Source organism: Trichechus manatus, unplaced genomic scaffold (genome assembly GCF_000243295.1).
Source record: "Trichechus manatus latirostris isolate Lorelei unplaced genomic scaffold, TriManLat1.0 scaffold00002, whole genome shotgun sequence".
Classification (NCBI taxonomy): domain Eukaryota; kingdom Metazoa; phylum Chordata; class Mammalia; order Sirenia; family Trichechidae; genus Trichechus; species Trichechus manatus.
This window is the reverse complement of record NW_004443938.1, coordinates 10,077,534-10,104,963: the sequence shown is the minus strand read 5'-3', so window position 1 is coordinate 10,104,963 and position 27,430 is coordinate 10,077,534. Positions and strand designations below refer to the sequence as shown.

At 44.5% G+C, this 27,430-nt stretch overlaps 1 protein-coding gene across 10 annotated transcripts in view; it reads left to right on the top strand.

The window, feature by feature from the left end:
• MAP3K4 (mitogen-activated protein kinase kinase kinase 4) overlaps positions 1-25,773 on the top strand; it is a 171,518-nt gene extending 145,745 nt beyond the window's left edge. For 3 of the 10 annotated variants that reach the window (XM_023728592.1, XM_023728585.1, XM_023728607.1), the window contains 10 exons: positions 3,590-3,686; positions 8,049-8,149; positions 8,968-9,048; positions 13,317-13,508; positions 14,570-14,640; positions 15,702-15,818; positions 16,696-16,855; positions 19,089-19,211; positions 20,582-20,688; positions 22,645-23,169. In XM_023728592.1, coding sequence (XP_023584360.1) covers positions 3,590-3,686; positions 8,049-8,149; positions 8,968-9,048; positions 13,317-13,508; positions 14,570-14,640; positions 15,702-15,818; positions 16,696-16,855; positions 19,089-19,211; positions 20,582-20,688; positions 22,645-22,920 — 1,325 coding nt within the window. In that variant the 3' untranslated portion in view covers positions 22,921-23,169. Of the gene's footprint in view, positions 1-3,589; positions 3,687-4,470; positions 4,612-8,048; positions 8,150-8,967; positions 9,049-13,316; positions 13,509-14,569; positions 14,641-15,701; positions 15,819-15,910; positions 16,856-19,088; positions 19,212-20,581; positions 20,689-22,644; positions 23,170-24,233 lie in introns of those variants that run through there. The other 7 variants (XM_012554726.2, XM_004368790.1, XM_023728602.1 and 4 more) reach the window with 7 other exon arrangements.
• Positions 25,774-27,430: the final 1,657 nt, after the last annotated feature.

Genomic DNA, 27,430 nt, shown 5'->3' with positions numbered 1-27,430 from the left:
CATCTAACAGATATCAAAAGTTCATCACTTACAAGTTCTGCCTTCCACCAAATGTGAACATAATTCAGACAGGTCCTTTTCCTCTGCATAAAAAGCATCACCCTTCCTCCACTGTTCAATCACATGTTCATCATTTTCTTTTAAAGCCTCACCAGAAGCACATTTAACGTCCACATTTCTAGCAGCATTCTGTTACTGGTGCCATATGTATTCTCTAAGACGATAGAGATGTTCTCCATAGCTGTCATCACTTTCTTCTGAGCCCTCACCAGAATTGCCTTTGATGTCCATCGTTCTACCAACAATCTCTTCAAGGCAATCTGGCCTTTTACTCTTAGACACCTTTTAAAACTCTTCTAACTTCTTCCTATTACCCAATTCCAGAACTGCTCCCACATTTTAGGTATCTGTTAGAGCAGCAGCCCAATCTTCCAGTACCAAATTCTGACTTAGTTATCTAGTGCTGCTGTAACAGAAATACCACAAATGGATGGCTTTAACAGACAGAAATTAATTTTCTCACGGTTTAGAAGGCTGTAAGTCTGAATTCAGGGTGCCAGTTCTAGGGGAAGGCGTTCTTTTTCTGTTGACTCTGAAGGAAGGTCCTTGTCTCTTCAGCTTCTGCTCCTGGGCGGTCTTCGTGTGGCGTGCCATCTCTCTTCCCCCATCTCTGCTCTGCTCACTTGTTTAATCTCTTTTATATCTCAAAAGAGATTGACTCAAGATACACCCTATATTAATCCTGCCTCATTATCATAACAAAGACAGCCCATTCTCAAATGGGATTGTAACCACAGGCATAGAAGTTAGGGTTTACAGCACATAATTTTAGGGGCATAATCCAGTCCATAACAATCTCCTTAATTATAGTTTTCAGTGTATATCTGGGAGCCTTAAAAACAAAATACATATCAGGGAAAATTTCTAAGCACAGATCAGTATTTTTCCCATTAGCTGTGTCTTTCTGCATTCTTGAGATCATCTATAGATAAACCAAAGCCATATTTATATGTAATATTAACACCCAAAATGAAAAATCAGAAATTTTATACAATTTAAATTACAAAATAAAATAATTCATAAATGGTAAATTTATTAAGCACCAGCCGTATTACGTTAGCTACAGAAAATTTAGTAAGACTAGGTTTTAGTCATCAGTTTCTTTGTCTTTAAAATAAACAGTTTATGCCTCTTTTTTGTCCCAAGGCTGTTATGAAAATGAAAGTTATCATCTGCAAAATTATTGGAGCATTTTATATAAGGCATTCTATTTCTATCAAAATTTTGCTTATCACCTGTTGACTTTGATTCTTTGATCTCCTAAAATATTTCCTTAAGTATACATTATTAATAATCCAGTAAAAATTACTTTAAATCATTTTGATTGTAGAAAAGTTATAATGTGAAGATGTGAAAATATATACATATAGAAAAGCTTTCAATGTGGAAAAAATTACCAAGGAATAACGCTGTTCGTAATCCCACAACTAGGAGGTCCTCACTGCCAGTTTTGGAATGGGCTCATCTTTCAGTGTGCCCATCTCTCCAAAATGCTGGTGACACAGTGAGTTTCTAGCACCCTCTGTCTGCTGCTTTGTCGTCGAGCCTGACGTGCTGTGGTGGAGACAGACCGGACTGAGAGGCAGGCTGCCTGGCAGTTGGGTGATCATTTGGCATCTGTGAACCTCCCTTTCTGATGCTTAACGGATCTTAATGAGGATCAAACACAGTAGTAACATTTTGTATACTGTAGGGTTCTACAGATGGCAGTTGTAATCAATTTTGTGTCCTTAAAAGAAAAATGAAAGTGAGAGCACATCAACTGTCTTTTTTTTTTTTTGCTTATTTTCTCTCTTCCCTCTGCTCTACCCACATGACTAATGATAACAGCCTGATGTTGAAGCTTGCGTGCTTTCTGTATGCTCATATGGCCACACAAACACATTCTTCTGTGTCTCTCTGAAACGGTTTGCTGTATACAAATGAGATCACGCTGGATATAGTTCTCTTGCTTTTGTCATCTCACACGTGTGGAAATTCCTCCACGCTAACTTGTTCTTTTTAGTGGCTGGGTGGTGTTCTTTATGGATGTCCCATTTATTCACACTAGTTGTTGAGTATTGTTACTGTTATCCCCATACATTCCAGCAGATCCTAACAATGTTCAAAATGTGAACTCTTTTATTTTGTCCTTCAAGTATTTGTTTTGTTTGTTTTTGCCTTGAAAAACATCTCTGTGCTGAATGTTCATCACTAACATCTATGTTATGTTTATTGGTCATTTGATTTTCTTTCCAGTAAAGTATCATGATTTTGCAACATTAAATGTACATACTCTTAAATGTTTTATTTCACTGTTTCACGCATGAAGAGTATTAAACGTATGTGCTTTGTTTTTGCTTTGTTTTGTTTTTAGCAGAATGTCTTTATATCCTCATGGGAAAATTAGTAATTTTTGATTCAGTCATTCCTAGTAACTTTGCTGAAGTAAAGATATCACCAATCTCGCTAAATCATTTTTGTTGTTGTTTTTTCTACATTTATTGCTATTGGGTTTCTTCCACTTGGCATTGTAATGGTTGAGGTAACGAACGGAGGGCACAAATTCCCTGAATTTTTTGTTAATGTGCGTGATGTCCACCACCCAGCGTTTTGTTTTGCGAGTTTTCCCCTCAGGTCTCTCCCTTTTTTGTCGTTCTCCCTCACCTGTGAAATGTTATTAAAAGTAAACAAGTGAACAAAAACCCCAGGAAGGAGGAGTTTCCGTTTAGGATCACATATATGTTGACTAACATTATTATAGGGGGGAGGGAAAATACAGCATTAAAAAGAAAACCTAAATTGAGGTTAAGCAGGAAGTTTACATTAGAAGAAGAGAAAAAGGTGGTAGGGAGAAGTGGACAAAATGGAGCATGTCTGTTACTGCGTCACTTAGGTACTGGGAAAGTGGCATTGTCAGCGTTTTTGTAATCGACTAAGTAAGATCTCTATGTTTTAAATTTTATCTGGTACCATGCTTGCCTCCTACCAGAATTTTTTAAAAGAGGAGAAGAAAACATGCTCTGCAAGCAGAATTGTCAAGTTAAAACTGCCCCAGTCACCTGGCCTGGTTTAAAAGAGTGAAGTAAAGCTCATTGTCCTTGGGAGTGACAGTGACTCCCCCGCCCACCTCAGGACTTGGCCAGGTGTCACCCCTGCTCAGATCTAATCGGCTGAAATTTTTGAAGGTGAAGATAACATAAAGAGCTCCTGTGTACTAGAGAGATGCTAGACAAGCCACATTTCCCTCTCTTGCTAAGATGGATATGGCCATTTGTTTAGTACACACTGTGTATACTTCAAGCCAAGATTTTTAAAAGTGGTTTTGATGGAGAAAAGTTTGGATGCTTAATATAACTTTATTAACTTTTAAGAAGTGGTATGTTTTTTATAACGTGTGTATATGTAATGTGATTTTTACGTCTGTAAATGGATTTATTTTGGTCACTGGCAAAATTTAGTTAACATTCTATTTACTCTGACTTGCCTGTTGTGACAGTCTCCTGTTGACCCTTTAACAAGCTGCATTTGTTGCCATTTTCACTGGCAGCTCTCCATCGGAACAGCCCCCGTCCTGTGAAGGTGCCTCGATGCCACAGTGACCCTCCTAACCCCCACCTCATTATCCCCACTCCAGAGGGGTTCAGGTATTTGGTGCTTCTTAGCTCTCTTCCTTATGGATTCTTCTCAGTGTGCATGCTAATACTCTTCAGACCTGCTGGATGCTTGCTGCTGATGACTCCGTGTTTCTCCTGTGTCCTTGTTCACACGTTTTGAAAGCTCCTGTTTGTGCTGTCCTGAAGACATACCACAGTGCCTGCCTTGCAGATTTAAAACCGACATGTACCTTTCAAGATAACTTCATTTCTTGGCTTATTTATAACCTCAAGCTACTAAATGCTTTCTAGCTTTGGAGTAATTCTTTCTCTTTCTTTGAAAAATTACCTTAAGGAAACAAATTTGAGTTTGCGTAGTGTAATAAACATTTGAAAAACAATACTAAATAAATAGCAGTTTAAGAGTGGAGCAAAGCCTGGCCTGATGGTTCCAGTCTTGCCGTCCACGTGTGTGTGTGATTAAGGAGCAGCTCTGATACAGAGTGAGCTTAGAAATGATAGTACATTCAGAATAATCATCATGAATGTGGTGGCATTTCTGCATTGGGAGGTCGTCCCCCAGTATTCTCTTTTGAAAAGGCTCATTTTCTTTGACAGTATTTACTAGGAAAGAACCGCAGTTTTTTTCCCCCAAAGCTTGGAAGTTAGTTTTGTTTGTTTTTTTAAATGCGTATACTTGAATCTCAATCAAAGAACAATTTTCATTTTATATGTAAACTTTTTTTTCACTTCACTGCCCTGTTGTATTTTAAACGGAAAGCCGAGTCCATCCCTTTTCCCTGCCGTGTTCCTGAAGCTTTTCTTCTCGTCTTAGCACTCGGAGCGTGCCTTCGGACGCGCGGAACCACGGCAGCGCTGCTGCTGCTACTGCCGCCGCCGCCGCCCCCAGGCGCCCCAGCCCCTCGGGCAGCGACTCTGCGCCACCCAAACTCACCAGCAGTGCCCCTGAGACCAGGTAGTCTCCCTCCACCAGTGCCATGTCTGCTTGCCACCTCAGGTACACTCTGCGGTGAACTGAGCTCTAGGAGGGCTCACAGAACAGTGTGACTGGGCTTCCTGCCGTGCGGGTGTGAGTAACGCCAGGGCCTTCCGGGTGCCCGTCACGGAGCTCTAGCACCTGCCAGCATGAGGCAGTAACTTGCCAGATTTAACTTATTTCTTTGGAGCTAACAGAGCCTTTGTCGACAATAACTCTTTGGAGAGAGTATCAGAAAAGAACCTGTTCCACAGTAGAGGGGACCTGATCATTTTGACCAGCAGTACCTTTCCCGATGAGTCACAAGGTGTTTTTGTAAGGAGGATCCATTTTCTAACTAAATTTCCTAATTTTAAACAATGTTGATTGGAAGTAGTTTACAGAATTACAAAGATGAGTTAATGGGGTTTGTGTCTCATGTGAGAATAGATCCTGACCAGAAAGAGATCAGGCATGTGTCAGGCTCCAGCAAAAATGTCTGCTTTTTGTGTCAGTGAGCTGGGAGGGTGAGTCTGGCCATCTTGCCCATTCTAGTTCAGTTAGCTGGGAGGGTGAGTCTGGCCATCTTCCCCGTCTGGTTCTTTTTCGGCTGAGGATTCCATCAGGCTCTCATGGACTCAGTGGAGAAAGGGACTACTGGATGCTCGTCATCTCCACCCGTGTAGCTGAGTGGAAGGACACCGTCACTGTTCCCATCTGACTGTGAGGAAGGTTACATAGTCAAAATGATTTTGGTTGGAAATGAGCTGATCAAAAAGGAGACATCGTGAAGGAACTCAGCGCTCTATTGCTAGTTCGATGAAAGTGTATTAGGAGAACGCTGGCAGAGATGGCTGTGGCTTCAGAATTTAAAGTAGACTAGAATGTTTTCACTCACTTTATAACAGTCTAAAATTTCTGAAACATTTCCAGTTTTCTGATTCATAAAAATAATTAATATTCCTAATTTTTAGTGATAAATGTCTATAACCTCAAAATATGGAAGTATTTTACAGCTAAAGCAGGCGACTAAAAAATTAACAGTTAAATTGGAACAAGGTCCCACTTACCTTCTTTACTTTTTGGCAGATATTCCCACGTTTCGTGTCCCTGTACGAACTATTGGAAACATCTTTTTCTATAAGTGGCAGTGTAGAGTGATGGGAAGGGAGGAGCCCCAGGACACAGTCACAGTCGAGGAGACGTGACTAAAACTATTGGTTCCCACGTCTGTTTACCCGAGATTGCTCCAGGACTAGAAAATGGGGAGGAGTACTGTCACGTTTTCTGAAGTTTCATGACCTGTCGTTTAAGGCCTTTGTAAGTTGGCATGGAACGTTAAACGTGGTGTAATGTAAGAGTTCAGTACCTGCACTGGGCGTCTTCATGCATTTCATCTTACGCCTTGCACAAGCAGTTTTTTAGCATGTTATGAGTAATATTTCATAAGTATTTTTCATCTTAAATTCATATATAGAAGGGTCCTTAAGATTTAGAAAATTTGATGCCATTGTACCAGATTATGTTTTGTTATTATTGAGGTGGAATTCACATAACATACAAGTAACCATGCTAAGGCGGACAGCTCAGTGGCCCTTGAGCATTCACGGTGCTGTGCGATCACCACCTCTGTCTAGCTCCAGAATTTTCAGCACCCCAGAAAAACACCCTGATAGTGTGCTGTGCGAAGCACGTGGAGATGGTGGGTGCTGGTTAAACTCACACCTGCACTCACACTTTGCACATGTTTTATTTAACCTCGGGCTCTCATCGAGGTTCTCGAGTCCCAGGCTGCCGGTGCACACCCAGATGCCAGAGTCTCTCATACATGGCCACAGGCTCATGAATCCAGAACCACACCCACAGCTTCAAATGTAAATGCAGATGCACAGCTTCACGTGTGGAGCCCCTGCCTGTCTGGAGATGGCGTCAGCCAAATTAAATTTCACTTTGTCCCAAAGTGTTTGATAAATACTTTGTATTTAATTCGACTTAGTAATGATCTGTTCTGGGTGCGATTGCCTGACCATTGTTTTGAAAGCATCTTTGTGGTGGTGTGCTTGCTGGAGCTGGCTCTTCCTGACTCGCAAGAGCTGAGTGTTCATTTTTCAGGAATTTTGCAAGCCAAGTGTTATACCACAGAAATTGACAAATTCTACAATCCAGAAACAGCCCCCCTGCCCCAATCCCTGGAGCTATATTTTCGAAAAGATTTAAGTATATTTCTTGCCTTTTACCCTTGCAAAAATCTCAGAAGGAAGTGGAATTGGCTGATTTTCCCCGAGGGAAATCAGGAAAACAGGTGTTCAGTGCTTCTGCACGGGCCCAGCGTGTTTGGCACTTTCCACTGCTCAGGAGAGAAGTGGGTTTCTTCACTTGGACATGGGTGATTTTTCCCTGAAACACTGCCAGCACTTTTTGATGGACGATAAGCAGTAGCCTTCTAGTAAGACCTTAGAGTACTATACTAGATTTGAGGGTTTAGGAAATAAAACCTTGCATATCTCATAGTTTGTGAACGTCTCTTCAGTGGACCATTCCATCTTAAATCTTTTCAGTGTCTAACAAATAGATAAGAGCATAAATGCTACCATACTTCATTGTGTCATTCATGTAAAAAATACACACTAAATAACTTCTAAAAAGCAGCAAACTAATGTCATATTTATTTTGGGTTCTTTGATTATTGGAATTGCAGCATTAACACTTCCCTTGTAATACTGTGTTTTTCTCTTTATGGGTTCTTTCTGGATTGCTGAACATTTAACTTTATTCTGGAAAGCAACTAATGAACTTTAGTCTTTAAGATATTAAGCTTTCTGCTCTTTTGCACTTTTGCTTGGCTGCTGTTTGAGAATTGTCAGGTATACGCTCCCATTTTCTTATTACTGAGAGATGTGAAATCTTGGAACATGTAATTATTTGTAGTATTTTAAATAGAGTTAGGTACGTAAACATTATTTGATGGTAATTTTAAGTATTAGCCAGATTTGGCTAGCACATTTTTATCCATCCTGGACTTTAATTATAGAGGTTTCCACTCACATTAATAACACTTACATAAACACCATTTTGTGTTTGTTGTTTCTAACATGAAGTAGACAATGCAGTGAGGAGACCTGGCTCTCACAAGAACACAGTCCTCCCACCCTTGAGAGGAGGCTCTCAGTAGTAGCCCTGTTGAGGGTGGATGAGTCTTTGTGTGGGGACTGTCCTCTGTGCTGTAGGAGGGTCAGCAGCATCCCTGGCCTCTACCCACTGGACGCCAGTGGCACCCTGCCAGTCATGACAATCACAGATGTCTCTGGACATTGCCAGATGCCCTCTGGGGACAGAATCACTCCCAGTTGAGAATCACCGCTCTAGAGGAATCTCATACATTTTTCATTTTCACTTCAATTGAATTGATAGCTCGATTTTAAAAAATATTAAAACAGGGGTTCCAGCGTCCCAGAGAACGATCGCTTGGCCTCCATAGCTGCCGAGCTGCAGTTCAGGTCCCTGAGCCGGCACTCGAGCCCCACCGAGGAGCGTGATGGTGAGTGTTGAAGTGTGGGCTGTGCTCTCAACCCGCTGTTGTTTATCTCAGCCCACCAGTTCATACTGCAAGTGCCTCCTAACAGGAATAAAGAGTGAGAAAACCACAGCTTTCTGAGTAGATTTAATGCTGAACATGTTGGTTTTCCACATGGATGCTTTTTTTTTTTTTTTTTAAACTACAGCTGCATTTTCTAGGTCCACTTTTGTTACTTTATGATAATTACTATTCCTGATACTTTAATTATCACGAGTACTCTTCTTCACTATAAATATACCACAGTGACACTGTGTTTGTTGATGACATGCTGAGGTTTTGTTTAATCCAGAGCTAGGGAGTCTTTAAGGAGCCCTGGTGGCACAGTGGTTAAGTGCTTGGCTGTTAACTGAAAGGTCGGCATTTCAAACCCACTAGCCGCTCTGCAGGAGAAAGATGTGGCAGTCTGCTCCCACAAAGGCTACAGCCCCGGAAACCCCATGGGGCTGTTCTACTCTGTCCTGTAGGGTTGCTGTGAGTTGGAATCGACTCACCAGCAGTGGGTTTTTATTTTTTAGGGAGTGTTTGCTTAGGAGTCCTGTAACCACTCGTGCCATAGCAGTGCTGGGACTCCGGAGCAGAACCTCTCGAATGGCATCCCCTAGTAATCTGATTTCTGTTCAGTTCCTCACACCCACGTCGGACACGTTAGAAGTTAATCACCAGAAAGGACAGGTTGATAGTAACTCACCAGAGCCATTCACCATTTCAGTGTTTTCTCTCAGTTACACAAGTATATTTATTTCATAAGTCTTATTTGTATGAAAAAATACTTCCTGCAGAACCTGCATATCCAAAAGGTGATTCAAGTGCATCAACGCGAAGAAGTTGGGAGCTGCGGACGCTTATCAGCCAGACTAAGGGTAAGAGAAAGGATGTTGGGCTTAACACGTTTAAGCACAAGGAGAGCAGTTTCAGCTAAAGTACGCTTTGGCTTCTGAACTTACTAGACCTTCTGCGTTAATACTTTATGATCCTTTTACGCCTGTGACACGTCACTTTCTATCGTGTCATGTTTTTGTATGTTTCCTATATCTTGTAACAAATTCCTTTGGGTCAGGAGCTTGTTTTACTTATCTCTGTTCTCTAAGCAGCTTGACACAATTCTTTGTACATGATAGGAACATAATATTTATGAAATGATTAGCTATTCATTTGTTATGCTAAGAAGTTGAAGGAAAGCATTGATCATATATGATTATTATATATAATATATAATGTACTATTGTATATTGTATAATATATAATTACATGATATGTAGTATATAATTTTATATAATATAATAATATGTATTATGTATGTATAAAGGATCTATGTCATTTATTGATATTTTTTCCACTTGTGGAAGTCAGATACTCATCTGGCATTATTACATGAAGGGCATTTTAGGAGCGCTAGAGATATGGGCCCGTGGAAGCAGCAGTTAAGAAATCAAACAATGTATTGCATTGAGCAGATCTGCTGCAGAAGACTGTTTAAAGTGTTGAAAAGCAGAGATGTCACTTGAGGACTAAGGTGCACCTGACCCAAGCCATGGCATTTTCAGTCACCTCATATGCATGCAAAAGCTGGACGATGAATAAGGAAGACCGAAGAAGAATTGATGCCTTTGAATTATGGTGCTGGTGAAGAATACCATGGACTGCCAAAAGAATGAACAAGTCTGTCTTGGAAGAAGTACAGCCAGGTTGCTCCTCGGAAGCAAGGGTGGTGCGACTTCATCTCATGTACTTTGGACACGTTGTCAGGAGGGACCAGTCCTGGAGAAGGGCATCATGCTTGGTAAAGTAGAAGGTCAGAGAAAAAGAGGAAGACCCGCGATGAGATGGACTGACACAGTGGCTGCAACAATGGGCTCAAGCATAACAACGATTGTGAGGATGGTACAGGACCGGGCAGTGTTTCTTCTGTTGTACACAGGGTCGCTGTGAGTCGGAACTGAATCGATGGTACCTGATAACAACAACGACAACAGCAGCAGAGCTGTGAGGTCTCCGTGAGTTGAATGGACTCCATGGCAGTGGGTTTAGAGACACGAGAGACTGGTCCTGAGATGAGAAGTGGCAGTGGTCCACAGAGATATGAGAAATGGGGAGAAAATACTTCTTCATCTTAAATACTAATTAATACATAATATGACCTTATGCTTACTACATTTGTTTAGCACAGTGGCTTTTAAGCTTTTATTTTCCAACAAAGAAAACTCTTTTTTGTTTCATTCGTTTTTTGTAAACTCTTTCAGGGCCCTGACGAGTGCCTTTACTTACAGGGTAGGTTAATCCATAGTGACCCTGTAAACAGCTCCCACCACGACTGGCACAGTAGTACGGTTTTCTCCAGCATGGAGCTTGGTACATAGCTATGAAACCTTGGATGTGGTAGGTTTGTAAATGGAAGAGCCTCTGTATGTAAAGCTAATAAAGTAGAGCCCCTGTTGTTAAAGTGGGAAGTGAGGCGCCGACAGCCCCAGCGCCCACTCCTCCTCCTGAGGGAGCTGCTTGTTTGACTCTTCAAACACAGCATCTTGCATGGTGCCCAACACACAGCAAGTGGTCAGTGAATATTCATCAGAAGAATAAATAGAAAAATCACTTGTTGAGCAGTTTATGATCTGCAGACTGCATCCACATTCTTTCTTTGTCACAGGAAATCTCATGCAACATGCAGAATGGTCCTTGTTCTCTGTTAATAAATATAAAACTGTTTCAGAGAGGTTCAGTCACTTGGGCCAGGCTAGTACATGGCCACGCTGCAGCTAGAACACACCCTGTGTCTCCAAGTCTGGCGCTGTTCCCACCCCAGCACCCTGTGAAACCAGTGTATCCGCTCAGAGGAATGTCTGCCCCTAGGCCTAGAGAGGTCAGGAGGGGCTTTGTGGAGGTATGAGGCGTGACCTGGCCCTTGAGGGAAAGGCATGTCTGCACCAAGCCAAGAGGAGAGGGAGAGAGTGAGAAATACCTTGGGTGCCTTGTGACTAGGCCAACTCCACTGGGCCGGATGGCGGTGAGGTAAATGGAAGTGCTGTCTTCAGTGACCAGCTAAGTCAGTCAGCTCTGGAAGGTTCTGGAGCAGCTGGTGTGTGGGGAGTGGGCAGGTGAGGACAAGTAAGACCCTGTGAGGTACATCAACTGGTTGCCTGAATTGGGGCGGGGTGGAGCGGAGGGTTGCTGAAAACAGAGCAGGCAGAATACCATTGCAGTAATTCAGTGTGAAATAATAAGATATTGGATTAAAAAAAGAGAGAATGGAGGCAAGGAAGAACTTTGATGCAACAGTTGGCAGGACTGTGACAGACTAGATGTGTGTGAAGGGTTTTGGGCCGGGGAGATTTTCTAGACTTGAGCCTGGGCGACAGGGAAAGGATCTCTCCAGTGGCTGACAAGTACCAGTTGTTTTCAAAACAAACACTTGTGGTCACGCAAATGTGGGAACCACTTGGGACTCTGTTCCTCTGGGGACAGTTACAGTTCTCATTGACATATTAAAGACCAAGCAATCTTGAGAAATTCTTATAGTTTAAGGAAAAACAAACACACACAAACCCAGTCTTGCCCAGAAATATTTGACAATGGAATCCTTGGCCTTACAGCTGTTTAAATCTGTTCAATGCTAGATAGGCTTGAGGTCGTAGACAGAGGTACTGGGAGTAAACAGTGTCTGTGTTTGTAGGAAATGAGTATAGTAAGAACTGAAATTAGAGCAAATCTTTGGGAATTTCTTTTCTCAAAATAACCTTACAGTCATCCCAGCCCTCAAGGATCTCTCTGTCTTCCAGAAAAGCAGGCTCTTAGTGAGCTGATTAGGACACAGTCTGCTAAGTGCTATAATAGAGACGTGTATAAAGCACTGCTTTTCAAGTTCTGGGTTGTAACCCATTAGTGGGTTATAAAATCAATTTAATGAAGAATAGTGTGGAATCAGAATCGTACGCAGTAAGAGTAATATTATTTCTTGAAACTTTTGCTGTAGATAACTATGTATATGAAAGTATTTCTGTCGGTCATGATAAAAAAAAAGTAAGTTGGAGAAATAGAGCTATCAAGTCTGATGGGAAAATAAGAACTGAAACTAGAAGTTACTGTGTGTTCCTGTGTGCCGGGCACGGGGCTGGACGCCGCCCACACGTTATCTCACGTCCTCCCAGGAGCTCTGGGAACTAGGTCTTACTGCCTTCATGTCACAGGTCAGGAATTTGGTGTAGAGAAGGGAACCCGTTGTCAAGCACCCAGACAGCGGTGAGGGCAGGATTTTATCCCTGCTTTCTGATTCCAGACCCTTACTCTCTGCTCTTCCCAGGGTAGGGAGAAATGAATGCCCTTCTCATCCTAGAAGTCTTCCTAGAATGCAGTGGCATTTCATTCGAGCTGGGACAGGTGAAATGTACTTACCAGGCACTGTAGGCTGTCGCTGATGGATGAGTGTGGACCCAGGCGCAGACGTGGGGAGGTTGGGTTCCCACAAGTTCCGGTGTTGTAGGAGCAGAGAAGGGAACCAGGAAAGAAAAACCAGGTCCAGCTGTGCAAGGCCTGGAGTCCACGTGAGGGGGCTTGCAGTTTGCTAATAGGCTGTGGAGAACCAGGAAGCACATTTACATAGGAAAGTAGCATGATCAGATTGCATGTTTGAGTAAGAAAATTCTGCCAGACAAGAGAGTGGATTGCAGAAGGGAAAAAGTAGAGGCAGGCAGGAGGTGATTGCAGTCGTCTTAAAGCATTCTTGGGAGAGGAAATCTTGGTTTTGCCCAAGCAGCCTATGTTTTTATGTGTGTGTGGTATAATGGCGAGCCCTGGTGGCGCAGTGGTTAAGAGCTCTGCTACTAACCAAAAGGTGGGCAGTTCGAATCCACCAGCCACTCCTTGGAAACCCCTATGGGACAGTTCCACTCTGTCCTGTAGGGTTGCTGTGAGTTGGAACCGACTTGATGGCACACAGCAACGATAACGACATTGTATAACGGGTGGTATACTCCATGGTTACGGGATTTTGATGGACGTGAATCCATCTGCTGTGTGTCTGAACAGGGAATGACAAGTCTGGCTATCATGGAATGCTGTTGTATGTTCTGTTTGTATTATTTGCTGGAAATGATAGTGGTGATTGGGACTAATGAGTTTGCGGTTCCCCCTGCAGATACTGCTTCTAAACAAGGACCCATTGAAGCTATTCAGAAGTCAGTTCGGTTGTTTGAAGAAAAGAGGTATCGAGAAATGAGGAGAAAGAATATCATTGGTCAAGTTTGTGATACCCCTAAGTCCTATGATAATGTCATGCATGTTGGCTTGAGGAAGGTCACCTTCAAATGGCAAAGAGGAAACAAAATTGGTAAGGAAATAAAGAAATGTGAAGCAGAGATTTCTCTGTTACAACAAGTTGTTATACTTCTTTAGGTTAAATCCTGTATACTTGGTCCTTTTCCCTTATAGGTGTGGCAGATACACACCGTATCTTTTTGCAGAGGGCTCTGTTTATTGGTTTAATTTGCAAAATGTAAGAGCAATAAAAGGTGAGCCTTTTAGAGAGAGATTTTTAAATAGTTCACTAAGTTGGATGGGTTAGATCAATACCTCCAGAACTTCCCAGTGGAGAACTGTGAAACTGTACGCATTAGTTCTTGTCTGTATCCTTTTTATTCTTTCCCCACAAGAACGTTATTTAAAGAGAGACTGGATACAGATAGGGAAAGCAAAACCTTCTTTTCTAAAACGTTGCCTAGTTAATCAATTTCCAGGTGGAACCACTTCTAGTAAAATAACTGGTGGTGGATTGTGTGAAGGAAGAGGCCTGACTGAGAGCCTCCCCACCTGAATGCACTGAGGTCTGAACAGGTAAACGCAGGTGAAAGTAAGATTGTGGAGACTCGAAGGTCAGCCCTGTCGGTGACGGCAGAGAAACACCGGAGACCATCAACTGCTTTATAAATTGTGTTCGTTATTGCTGTCCGTCTTGCTCAGCCATACATCCCCTTAGTTTAATGTCCCAAAAGGTTAGTGAATATCCGCTCCACACATCCTGGACATGCAGCCGTGAGGCCCAGGCTAACCCTGACCACCCCCTCAGTCCCCCAGCCCCGAGCTCTTTGAGGAGCTCAGGGGTTCAGAGGTGCACTGCCCGTTGCTCCCCTGCCTGCCTCTTCAGGGTGCGCCAAGGTCAGCTCCACTCTGTGGAAAGATACTTATACATAAGCTGTGTTGAAGAGATTGTCTAAGACTACTCATTAGGCAACATTCAGAAATCTTTTGGGGCTTGCAGTAGTAACCTATAGCAAACATAATTATAGGTCTATAAATACACATCAGTGATCATAATGTTACTGTAAGTATAAATAACCTGGAATAGCCTGCCTTGGGTGATTGTAAGAGCCGCCTGTTTTGTTCCGTCCACAGGGGAAGGGCAGTATGGGAAGGTCTACACTTGCATCAGCGTTGACACTGGTGAGCTGATGGCCATGAAGGAGGTGAGTCAGCCAGCTTGCCTGCTGAGGTGGGCCGTTTGGAGCAAAGCCTCTGTGATAGAGGTTTTCTAAAGAAGCTTGACTCTGTCAAGTTCTCATGATTGCGTCGAGCTGGTTTAGTGCTATCCATAGCGAGGAGTCCAGGCATAAATCCCGCTTTTTAGCATTTAGGCAGATAGGACCAGCCCGGCAGATGTGCTGAGGCAGCATTTAAACAGGGACCGTGTGAAAGTCAAGGTGTTTGCTAGCCCAGTGAGGATGGTGGGACCAGGAGAACAGGTGATTCTAACACAGCACGGGTATGGTGTGCGCCTTAGAGGGAGACAGAAATAAAGTGATGAAGGCTGGGGGCGGGGGCTGCTGCTGGGGGAGAAGAGACCCTTTGTGATGAGCTTTGGAAAATGAGCCACGTTTTGAGCTGGAGGTGAGAGAGAGGAAGAGCAGGCAGGAAGGGCCAGGGCCAGGAGACAGAGGCTGCTTTTGCCCTCTGAGGGACAGCTAGTATGGCCGGGAAGGGCAGAGGCGGGTGGAGATATTTATAGACACTGGCAGCGTGAGAGGCTTTGCTGGAAATAGGAGTGCACGGTGCTGGCACTCTTCCTGTTGATGGCTGTGTCCTGCCCACACCTGGGGCCACTCCTTCCTAGGACTCCTGCAGCATTTGCTAGCCCTGCCTGTGTGGCACTCACTGCACTTCTCTGTCCTCTCTCCAGCTTGACTGTAAACTTGTTAAAGGCAGAATCATAGCTTTTTGTTTTGCCCAGAACCTAAACGTAAGTGGTTGCTTACTAAACGTTTAATGTTTTTGGTAGTTTCATTTTCAGTTGTGAAAATGATTACATTAGCAGTTGTTTCACCAAAGAGTCAAAAGCTGGCATGTTTAGTTCACTTGGAACAACAAGTGACAGAAAATTTGGAAGTAAGGTCACAGACCCAGTGGCTGTAGCTTGGGGTTCTGCATGACGGTGGTGTCAGGAGCTCTGCACCCTGGCCATGAGCCATGTGGTGCTTTGTGTTGCAAGCCTATGCCAGTCCCAGCAGTAATCAGCATTCTCCTTTCCCAGATCCGATTTCAGCCCAACGACCACAAAACCATCAAGGAGACGGCAGACGAACTGAAAATATTTGAAGGCATCAAGCACCCCAATCTGGTTCGGTATTTTGGTGTGGAGCTTCACAGAGTAAGCCCCCTCTGATGACACTGCTCTGTGTGAGGGATCAGTGAGGGCACACAGCGGAGTCCTGTTCTACATCACAGGTCTTCTCATTGCAGAGCACTGTAACTTTGCCTAATTATCAGGAAATCTCCATGAGTTACACCATTTCTGCCTTCTCTCTGAAACTAGAGGAGTTCTTCCTGAAATGTAAGTTGTAGACTGTAGTCACTAACCCGACATTATAAAGCACTGAAACCCATCCTGCCAACCAGACGAGTCTTCTCAAACATCCCTTACACAGCCACTTCCTGCCTTGTCCCCCCATCTTTCCTGAAGCACCGTTGAGCACACTGTTAAGTAACATTGGCTTTTCTTTTACGTGTGTTGAAGGAACCATTGTGAAATGAGAGAAAAGGAAAACTTCCATTCGTTCCCCCTTGTGTTTAGAGGTGAACACTGAGGGAAGAGAGTAACTTGAGCATCGTGGTCCAGAGCATGCGCTTCCTGGGGAAGGTGGATATTGATGGGTTTTTTAATGTTTTTACAAATACATTCGTATTTGAAAAGGATGTGTTTCAGTACTTAATAATACATTTATAGAGACACCCCTGTTGGTCCCTGTCTGAGATTATATAGCAGACTTAATTACAGAAGTGTATCACCTTTGATTTGGAGGAGGTGTTATCCCATCTAGCTGTATAATTCCAGACAGAGAAGGCAGGCAGACACCTTTATAGAAGAGCTGGAAACGGCTATAAGAAAAATGCAGGACGACAAGTATAGTGTACCATTAGAAAGAAGATTCCTTTGGGGTGTGGCCTGTGATGTTTTCCAGGTTTTTCATGTAGCATGTATGTAAGGAAAGCAGTAAGCACAGGGCCGGGTTTTATTCCTTCCACAGGAAGAAATGTACATCTTCATGGAGTACTGTGATGAGGGCACGCTAGAAGAGGTGTCGCGGCTGGGACTTCAGGAGCATGTCATCAGGCTGTACTCAAAGCAGATCACCATCGCAATCAATGTTCTCCACGAGCATGGCATAGTTCATCGGGACATCAAAGGTAGTCCCCACGCTCACCCTGAGGGAGTCTGCCTAGCGTCCAGCACATAGGTGCTCCGAAGATGGGATGCCCACTCCCACATTGTAGCTCTAGAACCTAAGAAATGCCTTTGCTTTAAATATCCTTCTACAAAGATCTCAGTGTTAGGAAACCACGTAGAACCCATGTTTTCATTCGTGGGTAGACTCATCTGCCCCACCTGTTCAGTGTTGCTGTTGCAGAAGTCCATTTCCCCAAAACAACATTTGCTATTTTTATAGGCTGATTTGGCATGTTCTGTATTGATACTTAATGGAAACCTTGGTGGCGCAGTGGTTAAGAGCTACAGCTGCTAACCAAGAGGTCAGCAGTTTGAATCTACCAGGTGCTCTTGGAAACTCTATGGGACAGCTCTACTCTGTCCTGTAGGGTCGCTATAGTTGGAATTGACTCAACAGCAACGGGTTTTGGTTTGGGTTTTTTTTTTGTGTACTTACTGTATGCACCTGATCAAAGCAACTTTTCTTTCCCCTTGACAAGATCCTAGTGTCCTGTGTCTGAACTTCGTGATTATGTAAAGGGACGGCCAATTAGAAATACTGTTGTAAGTCCTAGTGTGCAGCTCACGTTTTTGGAGACAAGGACCAAACCAACTCATTGCCATTGAGTCAATTCCAACTCATAGCGACACTATAGGACAGAATAGAGTTGTCCCATGGGGTTTCTAAGGCTGTAAATCTTTATGGAAGCAGACTGCTTGTGGGTTCGAACACCGACCTTTCAGTTAGCAGCCGAGCACTTAACCACTGTGCCACCAGGGCTCCTTGGAGACAAAGAGACGATGTATTTATATCAGCCTCCTCCAGTTAGAGTTCTGCACAGTATTGATGTGGCCATGCTGGCTGATTGAAGTACTCTTCCTGTCTGGCACGAGGGGAGTAGGTGTGCTTCTGCCTCAGAACTGCCCCTGTGGCTCTGCCTCAGCCACACCATGCCCCTGACCTTCGTGTCTGGGAGGCCTGGAGATAATTGAAGCGGGAAGGTATTTTTACCTTTCATTGGCCCTAGAGTGAAGCGTTTCATTCTGTCGTGTAGTCTGAGCCCAACCTAAACACATTTACTGTAGAAGTGGCCTGACTTCCTACGGGTCCTGAGGCCAGGGGCTGTTTGGGATTATTCCTGAGTCTGCTTTGATCTGAGTGTAAGAATTGTGGCCAAGTCACCCAGCACACACCAGTCCCGTGGGTGCCTGCCTGTCCACCGCATTGCTTTGCTGGCTGGGCCTTTGATCTGGGTGTAAGACTTGTTGCCGAGTCACCCAGCACACGTCAGTCCCGTGGATGCCTGCCTGTCCCCACATTGCTTTGCTGGCTGAGCCTTTGCTTACTTGGCCCTTTAGCCCGCCACGGCACTAGCCATTTCTAGCCATTCAGCCACAGACACCACAGTCCCTTGCAGCGTGACAGAGTGGCACCTCCACATGGCTGTAAAGAGAATCTCTCACAGTCCTCGAATCGGTCAGCCTGCCAGTATCCCCGTTACGTTCCTTGTAACTCGGCACGCCTAAGAACGTGCAGATGTTGACTAATTCCAGAATAATGAGGTCACCACCATGCGTCCATCGCAGGGCCCATCTACGCTGGGAGCACTCGAGCTGTGAGGATTAGCTGTTAGACTCAGCTTATCTTGTGGCTGTCCCGCTTGAGTGGCTCTGCATGGCTTTGTGAAGGAGGCACAATGCCAGAGATTGGGCTCAGGTGGAGTGATGACATCTTATAGCCCATGGTCAAAGGCAGAGCTTCCCTGACAGACGAGCAATGACCCCAGCTTCCCACCAGAGTACCATTTAGGCATGCGTATAGCTTGTAGACAGACAGAGTGACAGAACATTCTTCTCAGTCACGGTGTGAAGTAAAGCCGGTGTCAGCCTCAGGTAGGGCTCGAAGAACCGCAGTGTGTGTGCCAGTTCTTCCCTCCAGCTGCTTCCTGCAGGCGTCTCTGCACGTTGTTAATAGTAGAATTTACACAGATATCCCAGGTCAGCATTCACCGGTCAAAGCTGTTCGCGCTGATGTTAAAATTTCTTTCCTTTGTATTGTGAATAAAGCGTACACATCTTTATATTATTACACCTTGTAAGTAAAGCCGCATAAACCTCTGTGTTACTAAGGTTAGTGCCTAAAGCTACTGGTAGTCTTTCAGATGCCCACGTGTTGTTTCAGAGGCTGTTCAACAACTCCCTGTTTCTTGCCAGGTGCCAATATCTTCCTTACCTCATCTGGACTAATCAAACTGGGAGATTTTGGGTGCTCAGTGAAGCTCAAGAACAACGCACAGACCATGCCTGGTGAAGTGAACAGCACGCTGGGGACAGCAGGTAGGAGCTGCTTGGTCTGTCCTTCCTGTCCCTTGACATGACAGGCTTGGGGACTGGGCTCCCTTCAGCTTTCCTCCATCAGAGACTCGGAAAGCAGGTGGGGTTCCAGCCCTGAGAGACACTGGGCTTCACTGAAAGCAGCCGCAACGCCCGTCAGTGAAATTGCTCCTGTAAAGGAAAGGGCAGGAAAAGCCACTTTTTCTTCCAGAAAAACTGTTTTTGTTGTTTACCTTGGGTTTATTAAAACGATTCTAGTGGAAACAAAATTATGGTTTAAACGGTAATTATTTTAATCACCTAGGGTCATAATTGAACATCCTCCTTTGCAGGTTAAATTTCATATTTTTGTTGTGAATGCAATTTATCTGTATATTTGCACGTTCAAAAATTGTCTTTTAAAAGAGAATTCTACCCTGCAGCATCCATTTAACAAATTGATTTGAAATCTCTATTTTCAAGTTTTCAGCATCTCTTACTACATAACTTAGGGAAATTTTTTCCCCTCAACAAGTTAATTGTTTCCTCTGTATAGACTATTACGGTCATTCGTCACTTAGCGTCCCTGATACATTCTGTGAAATAGGACGTTATGTGATTTAGACTTGGTGTGGACACCATATCACAGTATACACAGGCAGTCCCGGGTTGCCCGGCCCCGCCTGCTGTTCTGCCCGCCTGAGGAGCAGTCCGGCCCCCACAGTCCCCGCAGCCACCTGCTGGATGAACAAAGCCCGAGAGCCGTGTATCCACTGGATACAGGAGGCCGGCCTGGCTGGGTGTGTGGCTGGGGGCCGGGCAGGGCCAGATGGGGACTTTGCACGTCTGTGCACAGGGCAGGGGGCGCACCCGGAGTGCGGAGAGGTGGCTGCGGGGAGCGGGTGTCCCAGAGTGCAGCTAATGGTGGCGGCCCTAGATGCTGCCACTCTGTTGGTGTGGCCGCTTCCTGATCATGTGCAGCTGCCATAGCCTCCCGGAGCCGGGAGCCCACGAGCGCCCCAGGCCTGCCCAGCGCCCCCGCTAGCGCCCCAGGCAGGCGTGGAGGAGCTGCGGCAAGCTCTGCCCTGCTCCGGAGTGAACGGCCGCTCGGCTGCGGGGCGGGTGAGTGAGGCCAGGAGGACGGGAAGGAGGCCGAGGGGGCAGAAGCAAAGGCTCTGTGGCAATTGGGATGCATCCTGGAGCCCTGCTTCTCATTCACCCTGGAGGTTTGGGGACTTGAAAACCATTAGAGGAAATAATAAAAGGAGAGCTCCTTTCCCTTTTGAAAAAAAAACCTCTGGGACCTTGGACATACAGTATCAGTTTCTTCGCTGACACTGTTACCACGTGGTGCAGTTGTCTGACACACTAAATCCCGTGTGTGCCTGTTAAAGCTTACATGGCTCCTGAAGTCATCACCCGAGCCAAAGGGGAAGGACACGGACGTGCTGCCGATATCTGGAGTCTGGGCTGTGTCGTCATAGAGATGGTCACCGGGAAGGTGAGTGGCACCAGCTCTTCTCTCACAGAGCAGCAGCCGTGGTGATGGTGTTCAACTCTGTGGGCACGTTTCTGCTAAATAGAGAACACGGCTAAAGATTAGACTGCGACCTGTCAAAAGATACAGTAAAGCTAAGATAAATGACAGACTGGGAGACAAATATTTAAACAGGGATGTGTCAGAGAATGCTTATAGGTAAATAAAACACGAAGCTCGAATTATAACAAGGAGAAGCTGTTACAAAAAAGACATGAAAAGAGGGTTGACCTCACTAATCAACATTGTACATTGAAAACAAAATTTTAGTTTTTACTTACATAAGAGTGACATTTTTAAATATTGGTAATACTCAGTGTTCAAGAGGTCATGGGGAAGTGGACAAATATTCTGGATGAAAATGCAAAATGGTAGAACTGGAGGACAATTTCTAACTTTAACTGGACAATTCCAGAAATGTAAATGTGCATAGCCCTTAAACTAAGAAAGTCCTATTTCTGAAAATTTATCTTCTGTTGAAGATACTACGGGTGAACAGTTGTGCTGGTGTATAAATGTATACACATGCATACGTGCAGAGTATATGTGCTTAGCATCATTAATGAAGCAAGAAATTTAGAAGCCTCTTAAGTGGTTATTGGAAACCCTGGTGACGTAGTGATTAAGAGCTATGGCTGCTAACCAAAAGGTTGGCAGTTCAAATCCACCAGGCGCTCCTTGGAAACCCTGCTGTGTCCTATAGAGTCGTTACGAGTCAGAGTTGACTCAACAGCAGTGGGTTTGGTTTTTGGGTTTTTAAGTGGTCATTGGTAGGAAATTGGTTAATAAATGATCATACAGCTATACCATGCAGCTGCTGAGAAAGAATACACATAATAATTGCTTGATGAATATTGTTGTTATTGCATGTTATCAGGTCAATTTTTGACTCCTGGCAACCCCATGTGACAGAGTAGAACTGCCCCATAGGGCTTCCTAGGCTATAATCTTTATGAAAGCAGATTGCCAGCTCTTTCTCCTGTGGAGCCACTAGGTGGGTTCGAACCGCCAACCTTTTGGTTAGCAGCCAAGTGCTTAACGGATGTGCCACCAGGGCTCCTTTTAATAAATATTAGCTAACATTTCTATTAGTATTAAAATGGAAAGGTGGCTGTGCTAGCTGTATTATTTCAGTCATGCCGTGCATCAGAGAAAGAGCGAGGTCTCCCAGTGGAGAACACGTACTGCAGTAACTGAGCAGCAGTACACGGCTCAGAGTGCCATGCAAACTCAGTGCTTTCCCCGGTGACTCTCGTTGTTTCTGTGATCCTGATAAAAGATGCTAAGCTTTGTGCTCATAGGATTTGATGCTCCTTATTCAGTACAGGTAGTATATTAAATGTCTCCATAAGATAACTATTGAGTTGTATATACTTTATTAATATTTTCATATACTTTTATGCGTTACAATTTACATGATGATAAACCAAAAACCAAACCAAACCCGTTGCTGCCGAGGTGATTCCAACTTATAGTGACCCTATAGGACAGAGTAGAACCGCCCCGTAGGGTTTCCAGGAAGCGGCTGGTGGATTTGAACTGCCAGCCTTTCGGTTAGCAGCCTGAGCTGTTAACCATTTTGCCACGTTGATGACTTCTAGATAATGCTGGACTAATAGAAATTCCAAATAGAGTGGGCAAACTATGCCAGCCATCTGTTTTGTAAAGATTTATTGGAAAACAGTCATTCCCATTCAGTTATATGTTTTCTGTGGCGACTTTCGCGCTATGGTGGGGGAATTGAATACTTGTGACAAAAACTGTATAACCCGCAAAGCCTAAAACATTTCCTATCTGGCCCTTTAACAAAAAGTTTGCTAACCTGTTACAGATTAATATTGAGATGCCTAAAAACAGCGCATGTTTGCATTTTTTAATTGCCACGTAGTATTAAAACCTGATTTTTATCTGTCTTTTTAGAGGCCTTGGCATGAGTATGAACACAACTTTCAAATTATGTATAAAGTGGGAATGGGCCATAAGCCACCAATCCCGGAAAAATTAAGTCCTGAAGGAAAGGACTTCCTTTCTCACTGCCTTGAAAGTGACCCAAAGATGAGGTGGACAGCCAGCCAGCTCCTCGACCACTCGTTCATCAAGGTTTGGCAGATGCTCTCTAGTCTCTTCAGGTCCACGGGGGGCGGCGGTTCTGTTTTGCAGCTGGCACTTGAGGGAAATTTTGAAACTTCAATGTAAAGTGTAAAAGTATATCGGAAATGGAAGGATGCTAAATGTAGTGTGTCAGGGATTTATGTATTTTCATTCAGAAAATGTTTATTGAGGTTCTCCTACTTGCTCCATTTTGGAGAAGTTAATTTTGAGGTACATCTGGACAGTTAAATGGACTTTTAAGCAGGACTAAATGGCAGGCCTAGTTTCCACTCTTGGGAGTGTGGAGTCTATTTAAGAGGGTAGAGGCAAGCCAGTTATGACTCACGTTACGTTCGGCCCTGTCATACGGCCATCTGAGGGTCACTGAGAAGAGAGTTGAATCCAGTCAGGTAACCTCAGATAGTACTTCTTATAGCGTGAGATGTCTGCGCTGTTAGGGAGGGGTTAGCCGGGCTGGGAATGGGGTAAGAGAATGCTAGACAAACACAACGTGGACAGGCTCAGTTGGGGGGGTGCAGTGTCCAGGGCTGTGCATAGTAGATACTGATGGAGCACACGGTGTGGAAAATGGCAAAAGGTAAGGCTGGAAAAGTAGGCAGGAGCCACACGAGGGGATGTAATTAGCGTTTTAGAAGGACCTCACCAGAGGCAAGAGACTAGTTGGGAGTCTGCTGACATAGCCAGGGATCAGGAATGGGGGGTAGGGTGAGTTCTAAGAGATGCTTAGGCCTTCGAATGGCTTGGACTGGGTAACTGATGGGCTATGAAGGGGAGTGTGGGAGGTGTCTGGCCAGGTCACTAGTTCACCAGATGGGGAGGTGAGGAGGTCAGCGGGTTTAGGTGTGGGCCAGGACGATGATGGTATCCTCTTTGGAGAGATTAGTTTGAGGTGTGCTTGGAACATGTGCTTGGAGATTGCAGGTGGACATGTAGATATTTTGGACTGACACTCGTGACGGAGAATTGGGCTGGGATAGCAGATCTGGCAGACAGACGTACCGCTGGGACGGTATAGAGACGTGAGATGGGCGAGGAGGGGACCGTGGAGAGAGTGGCCTGGAAAGGCCCCGCCGAGGAGCTCCCGGGAAGAGCAGGGTAGGGAAAGTCGGGAACCAACCGCTGCATTTGCTACGTAGATATTACGGATTTCTCAGTTATAAAATGTATAAACAGTTTATATCGACCTATGGTTGTAGGTAGACGTTTTAAAAATGTTATCAGTAGTCAGTTCATGGGCTTAACTTCAGAGCAGTAACATGGCCCTGACATTACTCGTTACATTCATTCAGCCTTTCCCTCCGTGCCAGTCATAGTGCCGTGAGGGTCGGGATGAATGGATTATGTGTACGTCTTCTGTGTCCATCGGTGGGTTCAGCTCTCTCATGCCTTCCTCACAGGTTTGCACAGATGAAGAATGAAGCTTATCAGTGTGTGGCCTGGTAGTATCTGTACTCGGAAAGTTCTCTTAATCACTACTGTATGTAATATTTACATAAAGACTGTGCTGAGAAGCAGTGTAAGCCTTTCTAACCTTCCAAGACTGAAGACTGCACAGGTGACACGCGTCCCTTCTCCTGCTGCTCCTGTTTGTTTGACTTGGCACAGGGCCCTCCGGTGGGAGGGTGTCTTCAAGGTTGAAGAAGCTGCATGTTAAGTGCCATTACTACTGTACACGGACCCTCGCCTTGTCGTGCTTCTCGTGTGACGAGAACCGTACCGTCATCGTGGTGTTTTCGACCTTCGTGGGTTCAGAAGAACTTGTAGTGTTACCGGGTGTTCTGGACCTTGTTTTCAATCTCCTGTTTGTCGAGTGCACTGACTGTGAAACCTTCCCTCTTTGTTGTTGTTGGCAAGCTTCAGATTTGTTATGCGAAAGGCCGATCAATGAAATTTAAGAAAAGGTTCTTTTTTCAATAAATGGTTTATTTTAGGAAAGCTCGGTGATACTGTCTTTAATGGTGGTCAGCTTACGAACCAAGACGCTAGATGGTGTGGCGGTCTGCCATCATCACTCACGTCCTCCTCGGCAGAGGAGCCCAAGGACTTGTGCCCACGGCACCGGATGAGGGCGCCTGGCTCCCAGGCTCCTCTCCCAGGAGGGAGGGAGATGACACAGCATTGATGATGTAAGGTGCCCCTTTTGAATTCTTTTACATTAACCGGCACAGTTCTAGCAGACGAAAGTTACGCCCTGCTATCACATATTGGGGCTCAATTTATTTTTAAACCAAGAGGTATAGGTGCTAGGTAAATACAGATACTGCTGAATACTCTCTCGATAAGAAAGCGTCTTTTTCAGAATGTAAACATTTCAGCAGTTAGCATTCTAAAATAGTCCAAATGCTGCGTTACTGATGGTGTTCCTTTATTTTTATCTATTTATTTTTTGCTATTAAATTTTTCTAAAGATTGACATCAGGGCTTCCTGAAGTCTATTAGAAGACCACTGCCTCACTGCTTACGTATTGCAGCCCACTGTGGGCAAGTCATTTCTCAAGCAGGTTTCTGTTCACCTTCCCTCCAGGGCACTGGATCCCTCACCCAAGAAATTCATGTCCAGAGAATGTGGATGTCACAGTAGGGCTTACAGGAACACCTAGAATTTTTTTTTTCCAAGATTTTTAACAGCTTTTTGAGATCTAATTTACATGAAGTTTTAATTGTATAATTAGTATGTTTACGGAGTTGTGCAACCATCACCAGGATCTAACTGTAGAACATGGCCATCACCCTAAAAAGAAACCTCATGTCTATTTGCAGTCACCTCCCCTTCCACCCTCAGGCTTAGGCAACTGCTAAACTTCCTGTGTCTAGAGACTGCCCTCTTCTAGACCTTCCATATAGATGGAATCAGACGGGCGCTTTTATATATTTGGCTTCTTTCATTTGTTGTTGTTAGATGCCATCGAGTCGGTTCCGACTCATTGCGACCTTAGGTACAACAGAACGAAACACTGCCCAGTCCTGGGCCATCCTCGCGATCATTTCTGTGCTTGAGCCCATTGTTGCAGCCACTGTGTCAGTCCATCTCCTTGAGGGTCCTCCTCTCTTTCACTGACCCTCTACTTTACCAAGCATGATGTCCTTCTCCAGGGATTGATCCCTCCTGACAACATGTCCAAAGTATGTGAGATGAAGTCTCTCCATCCTTGCTTCTAAGGAGCATTCTGGCTGTACTTCTTCCAAGACAGATTTGTTCGTTCTTTTGGCAGTCCATGGTATATTCAATATCCTTTGCCGCCACCACAATTCAAAGACGTCAGTTCTTCTTTGGTCTTCTTTATTTATTGTCCAGCTTCTGCATGCATATGAGGTGATTGAAAACACCATGGGTTGGGACAGGTGCACATTAGTCCTTAAAGTGACATCTTTGTTTTTTAATGCTTTAAAGAGCTCTTTTGCAGCACATTTTCCCACTCTACTGTATTGTTTGATTTCTTGGCTGCTGCTTCCATGGGCAGTGATTGTGGACCTAAGTAAAATGAAATCCTTGACAACTTCAGTCTTTTCTCCATTTATCATGATGATGCTTATTGGTCCAGTTGTGAGGAGTTTTGTTTTCTATATGTTGAGGTGTAATCCATACTGAAGGCTGTAGTCTTTGATCTTCATCAGGAAGTGCTTCAAGTCCTCTTCACTTTCAGCAAGCAAGGTTGTGTCATCTGCATATGGCAGGTTGTTAATGAGTCTTCCTCCAATCCTGATGCCCCATTCTTCTTCATATAGTCCAGCTTCTCAGATTATTTGCTGAGCATACAGATTGAATAGGTATGGTGAAAGGATACAGCCCTGATGCACACCTTTATTGACTTAAGCCACACAGTATCCCCTTGTTCTGTTCAAACGACTGCCTCTTGATCCACGTACAGGGTCCTCATGAGCACAATTAAGTGTTCTGGAATTCCCATTCTTCTAATTTGTTATGATCGACACAGTCGAATGTCTTTGCATAGTCAATAAAACAGAGGTAAACATCTTTCTGGTATCCTCTGCTTTCAGCCAAGATCCATCTGACATCAGCAGTGATATTCCCGGTTCCACGTTCTCTTCTGAATCCAGCTTGAATTTCTGGCAGTTCCCCGTCGATAGACTGCTGTGATGTCATTGTCTGGTTTCAGCATCAGGGTAACGCTGACCTCATACATGTGCAGCTTCGGGGATTTTCTCACCGCCTCCCATTTTGCATGATCTCTGCTCCTTGAGGTGCCAGGCGGCCATGGTGCGCAGCTCCAAGAGGCGCTGTTTGCAGTATGCTCTGTTCGTTAGTCAGCGTCTTCCCAGATGAACCCTTTCTGTTTCAGAAGCATTTTAATTACTAAAAAATATTTATTTTGATTCAAAATCAACCCCTTCCTGTTGCTAATTTATACTGTCCTTACATGACGTCTCCTACACGTGTTTGAACATAGCTGTGTCTCCCTCCTCTCCACTCCCAGGCCCTTCATCTCTAGGCTAAGCCTCTCAGGTTCCTGCTGTAATAGTTTCTAATTCTAAAGTCATCTTGGCTCTCCCAGACCCCGGTTGGGTTTGTCAGTAGCCCCTTTAAAGAGTGTGTCAGAACTAATTGTGATTGTGCATGCGTTCTGAGTGGCAG